General features: G+C 35.7%; 2 protein-coding genes across 2 annotated transcripts in view; both read right to left on the reverse strand.

The window, feature by feature from the left end:
• LOC103505975 (DNA ligase 1-like) overlaps positions 1 to 1,560 on the reverse strand; it is a 7,955-nt gene extending 6,395 nt beyond the window's left edge. Inside the window, exons 1-3 of the mRNA XM_026821160.1 lie at positions 1,526 to 1,560; positions 400 to 1,026; positions 102 to 182 (exon numbers count right to left, since the gene is read on the reverse strand). Of these exons, the coding sequence (XP_026676961.1) occupies positions 102 to 182; positions 400 to 1,008 (690 nt within the window). The 5' untranslated portion in view covers positions 1,009 to 1,026; positions 1,526 to 1,560. The remainder of the gene's footprint in view (positions 1 to 101; positions 183 to 399; positions 1,027 to 1,525) is intronic.
• A 629-nt stretch (positions 1,561 to 2,189) lies between these two features.
• LOC103505976 (claspin-like) lies at positions 2,190 to 5,730 on the reverse strand. The gene is made up of 6 exons (XM_008470358.3): positions 5,612 to 5,730; positions 4,489 to 5,112; positions 4,191 to 4,271; positions 3,704 to 3,868; positions 3,166 to 3,356; positions 2,190 to 2,394 (listed from the first exon to the last, which is right to left on the reverse strand). Exons 2-6 carry the CDS (start codon positions 5,092 to 5,094, stop codon positions 2,190 to 2,192), a joined length of 1,248 nt encoding a protein of 415 aa, XP_008468580.1. The 5' UTR covers positions 5,095 to 5,112; positions 5,612 to 5,730.
• Between the last annotated feature and the right edge of the window lie 1,254 nt (positions 5,731 to 6,984).

Raw genomic sequence — 6,984 nt, forward strand, 5'->3', positions numbered from 1 at the left:
TCTCTCTCTGTCTCTCTCTAAAATAAAAAAAAGTAAAATCTTTCATTCTTGGATTATTCACCATTATCATGGTTTCCCTCATATATTAATGGCTATCTTACCTCATTTTCAAGAGTAGAATTTAGAGCAGCATTATCTTCAAAATCTGATTCACTAGATCCATTGGGTGATCTTTGAGGAGCCTGAAAATGTTGCAAACAAAAATATATCACTTAAGAAAAAAAAAAAAATAAAAAAAATGTAATTTAAAATTTAAAGGTGATTTTTTTACAGCCCTAGTAGCAAATTAGCAAGAAGCAAGAATGAACATTTGTAAACATTGAATTTTTTATAGTCTTTCATTTTTTATAATGAGTTAAAAAATAAAGCCAAACAGCCACTTATACCATAGAAACTTACTTTAGATTTGTGCAGATTCTTCTTTGAGTTCTCTTTAGACTTCTTTTTGTGTAATTTATTGAACAATATATGTTTGAATTTTGCTTTTGATGCAACAACTCTCTTGGACTTCACTACTTCTTGCCTATCTTGCGAGTCAGAACTTGAATCTTTATCTTGTCCAATAGATTTCTTCCTTGGAGCTATTTCATCTTCAGAGCTACTAGCATTGTCATTGATATTTGATCCTTGTTTATCATTATCTGAGTCACTGTCTACTCTAACAATTCTTTTCTTCTTTTTACTTGGTTTTTCTTTCTCCTCTTCACTTTCACTTGATTTATCTTCTTTTTCATTATGACTTTCAACATTGGTTTTTGGTTTCTCATCTTCGGAGTCACTCTCGACTCTAGCAATTCTTTTCTTCTTAATAGATTTTGGTTTTGGACTATCTTCTAGTTCTTTTTCATTCTCGTCTTCAGAAGATGATTCTTCTCTAGTATTGATAGGATTGGCTAATGGTGCATCTTCATCACTGTCAGATAGAACAATTCTATTCTTGGTCTTTCTACTCTGGAATGGTGTATCCTCGTCTGAATCATTATACATCATGACATCTGCAGCAGCCATGTTTTCACACTTAATACTCTGAAAAAAAAAAAAAAAAGTAAATTAAAAATGACGGTAATTATGCAGAAGTCACGTCCATGGAAAAGAAAAGCTCCTTTTTGTATTTAACCTAACCCTAATATAATAACACTGGTCACTGCTTGTTTGTGCCATTTCCTTTGGTAGCAATATTCCACGGACGTGTCTTCTGCACAAGTACCAAAAACTACTAAAGGTAGCCTTGTTAACTTGGAAGGTAGCACACCTGCCTTTTAAGCACCAGGTTGCAGGTTCAATGCCCTTCCAGGGTAAACTTCATCTTGAACAAAAACCATTTGTTTTTGAAACAGCTAGCCTTTTCTTACCCTGTCCTTCCTTTTGATTACGATATGATAAGATCTCTAGTGTTACAGTTCTCTCCATCAAACCTCTTCTTTCAAAACACCAAGACCTAGAGCTGATGACAGGTAGGTACTCTTTAGATGGTTCTCTAGCTCAACTTTTGGTCCCCTGAAAGTTACTGAATAATAATGATTACCTGTTAATGTTTCATTTCTCTAGACTGAATAATCATTTTCAACGTTTTTCTCGCCTTCATGGTTCTTAGGAGAATGGTCAGGGTTATTTCTATCGATTTTGTTACCGACTTCACCATTTTCTTCTGGTTTGGTGGCGTCAGTCATTTCAAAGTCACTGTCACCAGTGTCTTTTTCATCAGATTTCGTTTCACCAGAATTATCTGCTTTGGTTTCATCGCTAGTTCCATCATTTTCAACTTCAATTGTATCTGTTACCATTTCCATACTGTCTGCCTCGGTGTTTTGATCTCACAATTACCTACCAGGTACTTAGTCTCCAACTCTAAACTCTAGTATCTTGAGATACGTGAAAAAATGAGAATATGCCCAAAGGGGGCGCCATGCAAAAAAAGTTTGAGAACCACTGCTCTAGAGTCTAGTAGGAGGGAGGCAGATCGGAGCTTTTAAGAGAGTTACCTCGAAGCAGGGCCGTATTTAAGGGAGCGAGGGGGCCTTGATTTTCCCTCGGGCTTACTGTAGGCCGGACTCCGAAAATATGGAGCATCCCCCCCACACACAGTATCTACATCATCAGTGGTGTAGCGTGGTCTAAATTCAAGTGTAAGGCGTGTTGGGCTCATGCACAGGTCTACCAAGTCCCATCACAGTACATGCCATTAATATTTAGATTGTTTTTGTGTTTTCTTCACTGACTGTGTTTTCCTCAGTTTCCGGTGATTTTTCCGTGTTTTCCTGAATATTATCGGCAGTGTTTTCTTTGTTCTGAGCAGTGGTATCGGATTTTTCACTTGACTTGTTCTCACTTTCGTCATCCGAATCTTGTTGATAGGTTTGCTTGATACTTCTCACTCGTTCTTCATACAGGTTGCTGTGGGAAACAAATGAAAAATAGGTTCAGTTATTAAGTATGTTATTTATTCACAGAATATGTTTACACAAAGATAAGTTAAAAGAAAAGGCATTTTCATTACTTAAATGTTTGTCAAAAATGTTGTTCCCATTCAATACATCTTGATTCATTTTCTGCCTTGACTTCGACTTGAACTGCCAACCTCCAGATTCGAAGTCCAAAACACTACCCAGAAGAGGGAAAATTGTTTTGGAAACAAGTGAAAAATAGGTTCAGTTATTATGTTATTTATTTACAGAATATGTTTACACATAGATAAGTTAAAAGAAAAGGTATTTTCATTACTTAAATGTTTGTCAAAAATGTTGTTCTCATTCAATACATCTCGATTCATTTTCTGCCTTGACTTCGACTTGAACTGCCAACCTCCAGATTCGAAGTCCAAAACACTACCCAGAAGAGGGAAAATTGTTTTGGATAGCTCAAATCTGATTCCACAAGAAAAACAGGACCAAGTTAACCAAATGAAGTGTTGTGTCTATTCTTGCCCACCTGATGAAAGGCACACTACTGTATGGGCATGCTACGACACAGACCACACGAGTCTAATGTAGCAGCTGTTTCATTGCTATAAAAACGGCGGTGAAACACTCATATTTTAAACTAAATCCCCTTTAGGGGTGAGCTATTCATTTCTAACGAAAGTCACAACTTTGGGTCGGGGTTGTGTTTTTTGGGTCACCAGGAAGCTATTCGCTATGAAGATTCATTTTTTCCCCCCGAACTTACATGTACGACCCGAGAGCTTCTCCTTTCGCTCTCAGAGGAATGGAAGGGATGGGCTTCCTCTTCTCAAGAAATTCACTGATGGATCTCTGTTTGGGCAGGAAATAGGGAAGGCTTACGTTGCTCTCTCGAATTAGTCTTTGAGTTTCAGCGTGAATTTTTTCTAGAGCTTCTGCTGATGACTTTCGTTGGGCCTGAACAAAGAGAAACATTTTTTCACTTGAGACCTTGACAGTTATATGTATGTACCTATAGAGACTTAAAAAACTAGTTTTTTTTTCCTGTTTTATACTTAATTTATCTGAACTCTGTTTGGTTTGTTGCTAGATCCATTTCTAAAAAAAAAAAAAAAAACCTACATAGCAACAAATCTTTGGGGTATTTTCTTTCTTATTCTGCTTGATTGAAATAGTAGTTATTAATGATGAATAAATGCTCATTGTCAATGTACCTAAGTAATAAAATCTGAACTCTTTTCACTCCCATTTTTTTCCACCTCCATATAATTTTTATCCGGGGAATAAATATCCAAAGTACTCACAGGTTTTACTTTTTTGTCTTTCTTGTTGGCTTTTCCTTTGGCTTTTGCTTTGTCCCTGGACTGTTCTCCTGATGACTTGTGATTAACATGATCATCCTCCTTGCTGCTTTCTTCAGAACTCTCGGCATCATACAAATCTTTGTTGGAAAATTGAATTCCTGACACCTGTGTTGAATGGGTAGAAATTTTAAATTATGAGGGCTTTAGATAAGTAGGTAGGTAGGTAAATATATTCTTGACTAAAAACCTAAGTAGGTACCTGTATGTTTTGATTTTATCTCCTCTACCCCCTAGAACCTAGCACATAGGTGTTCTCTCTCTATCTCTCTCTCTCTCTCTCTCTCTCTCTCTCTCTCTCTCTCTCTCTCCTCCTCTCTGTCTCTTTGTCTCTCTCTGTCTCTCTCTAAAATAAAAAAAAGTAAAATCTTTCATTCTTGGATTATTCACCATTATCATGGTTTCCCTCATATATTAATGGCTATCTTACCTCATTTTCAAGAGTAGAATTTAGAGCAGCATTATCTTCAAAATCTGATTCACTAGATCCATTGGGTGATCTTTGAGGAGCCTGAAAATGTTGCAAACAAAAATATATCACTTAAGAAAAAAAAAAAAATAAAAAAAATGTAATTTAAAATTTAAAGGTGATTTTTTTACAGCCCTAGTAGCAAATTAGCAAGAAGCAAGAATGAACATTTGTAAACATTGAATTTTTTATAGTCTTTCATTTTTTATAATGAGTTAAAAAATAAAGCCAAACAGCCACTTATACCATAGAAACTTACTTTAGATTTGTGCAGATTCTTCTTTGAGTTCTCTTTAGACTTCTTTTTGTGTAATTTATTGAACAATATATGTTTGAATTTTGCTTTTGATGCAACAACTCTCTTGGACTTCACTACTTCTTGCCTATCTTGCGAGTCAGAACTTGAATCTTTATCTTGTCCAATAGATTTCTTCCTTGGAGCTATTTCATCTTCAGAGCTACTAGCATTGTCATTGATATTTGATCCTTGTTTATCATTATCTGAGTCACTGTCTACTCTAACAATTCTTTTCTTCTTTTTACTTGGTTTTTCTTTCTCCTCTTCACTTTCGCTTGATTTATCTTCTTTTTCACTGTGACTATCAACATGGGTTTTTGGTTGCTCATCTTCGGAGTCACTCTTGACTCTAGCAATTCTTTTCTTCTTAATAGATTTTGGTTTTGGACTATCTTCTAGTTCTTTTTCATCCTTGTCTTCAGAAGAATGTTCTCTAGTATTGATGGTATTGGCTGATGGAGTATCTTCATCACTGTCGGATAGAACAATTCTATTCTTCATCTTTCTACTTTGGAATGGTGTATCCTCGTCTGAATCATTATACATCATGACATCTGCAGCAGCCATGTTTTCACACTTAATACTCTGAAAAAAAAAAAAAAAAGTAAATTAAAAATGACGGTAATTATGCAGAAGTCACGTCCATGGAAAAGAAAAGCTCCTTTTTGTATTTAACCTAACCCTAATATAATAACACTGGTCACTGCTTGTTTGTGCCATTTCCTTTGGTAGCAATATTCCACGGACGTGTCTTCTGCACAAGTACCAAAAACTACTAAAGGTAGCCTTGTTAACTTGGAAGGTAGCACACCTGCCTTTTAAGCACCAGGTTGCAGGTTCAATGCCCTTCCAGGGTAAACTTCATCTTGAACAAAAACCATTTGTTTTTGAAACAGCTAGCCTTTTCTTACCCTGTCCTTCCTTTTGATTACGATATGATAAGATCTCTAGTGTTACAGTTCTCTCCATCAAACCTCTTCTTTCAAAACACCAAGACCTAGAGCTGATGACAGGTAGGTACTCTTTAGATGGTTCTCTAGCTCAACTTTTGGTCCCCTGAAAGTTACTGAATAATAATGATTACCTGTTAATGTTTCATTTCTCTAGACTGAATAATCAGTAGGTAAGTATATAGTGTAATCACAATAATTTATTATCAAAAACACAAAACACTGCGAATCAAGAATAACTTTTCATTTTTTTTTTTATCTTTTTTTGAACAAAAACAACAAAATGAACAAAATCTTGAATCCGCGGGAAAATATATTTTACCGCGTGTCACGGAGTCTAGAAGGCAGTGGACAGGACACGACACTCATCTTGCGGTTCAATATGCATTGCGTATAGCTTAACTTTTTCAATTTCAAGGCGTTTTTAGCTTTATGTTTTTAAACGAAAACCAGGTAGGTAGGTAACTAGGTACAGCTACAGAAACTACAGAAAGCAGCATTTTTAATTAGGTACCTAAATATTTTTTACTTTTTTGTTTATCTGCTGAAGATACAGTGTAGTTAGGTATGAGTATGAACTTTAATCAAAATTGGACCAACCAATCCATCCATTGCATTGGACAATTTATTTTAGGGCAACAAAAAGACAATCTAGGTACCTATCTGCGAAATCATTGAGTTTTCTTATTCGTTTATTGTATTACCTAGCTAAAGATACTGCCTACTTACCAAACTTCTTTATTTTGTCCATAAAAAAAACTACCCTTGAAGAAAGAAGAAGCAGATCCAGGATTTTTCGCATGATGAAAATGATGTCAAATGTTAGAGTTTCATTCAGTAAACATTTTCGCGTCACTTAATCAGGAGCTTTAAGTGGGATTAACTTTCTCAAAATAGGTACCATCATGTTTGCATACACACTCCCGTTTTAATTTTACATCATTAGAATGATAAGCTAGATAAATTTCGAGAAAGCTATTTTGATACCTACCTAGCTATTTTGAGAAAGCTAGATAAATGGCACATCATTATTATAAATATGTTACAGTTACCTTGGTACCTACCTACCCTATGACACGAGTTCAAAAGTTCAATTGAAGTTTTAAAGCGTCAATTTTTCTTTCAATTTGCCCGTTTCACCGCTTCGATTTCGGTGAAATTTGGCAAAAATGTTCAACACAAAGGAACCGTCTCACTTAATTTTGGTCTATGGAACTTTTTTCTTATCAGGTAGGTATCAGCTAAGTATTAGGTAAGTAAACAATGCTGCAGTGAGCACCAAAGTTGTGACATAATAACACAAAGAAACTGCATTTACATTTACATTAGGTAAGTAAAATTTGGGCTTTATGGGGTCTATGGGGGCCACACAGCCCTTGAGAGCCTTTTCCTGAAGGAGTTTTACAGAATCGACTGAACCTCTAGTTACTCTAGAGCAGAGGTTCTCAAACTGGGGGGGGGGGGGTGAAGACAAATCAGAGGGGGCGCGAGCTTTTCCTATATATAT

Source organism: Diaphorina citri, unplaced genomic scaffold (genome assembly GCF_000475195.1).
Source record: "Diaphorina citri unplaced genomic scaffold, Diaci psyllid genome assembly version 1.1 scaffold206, whole genome shotgun sequence".
Classification (NCBI taxonomy): Eukaryota; Metazoa; Arthropoda; class Insecta; order Hemiptera; family Psyllidae; genus Diaphorina; species Diaphorina citri.

What these genes read in the sequence shown, in the direction of transcription:
- LOC103505976 (XM_008470358.3), bottom strand. Translation starts at nt 5,094, where the DNA reads ATGGCTGCTGCAGATGTCATGATGTATAATGATTCAGACGAGGATACA. An exon ending in AGAATCTGCACAAATCTAAA is followed by an intron (nt 4,272 to 4,488) that starts GTAAGTTTCTAT and finishes CAACATTTTCAG; the next exon opens with GCTCCTCAAAGATCACCCAA. An exon ending in ATTCTACTCTTGAAAATGAG is followed by an intron (nt 3,869 to 4,190) that starts GTAAGATAGCCA and finishes CATTCAACACAG; the next exon opens with GTGTCAGGAATTCAATTTTC.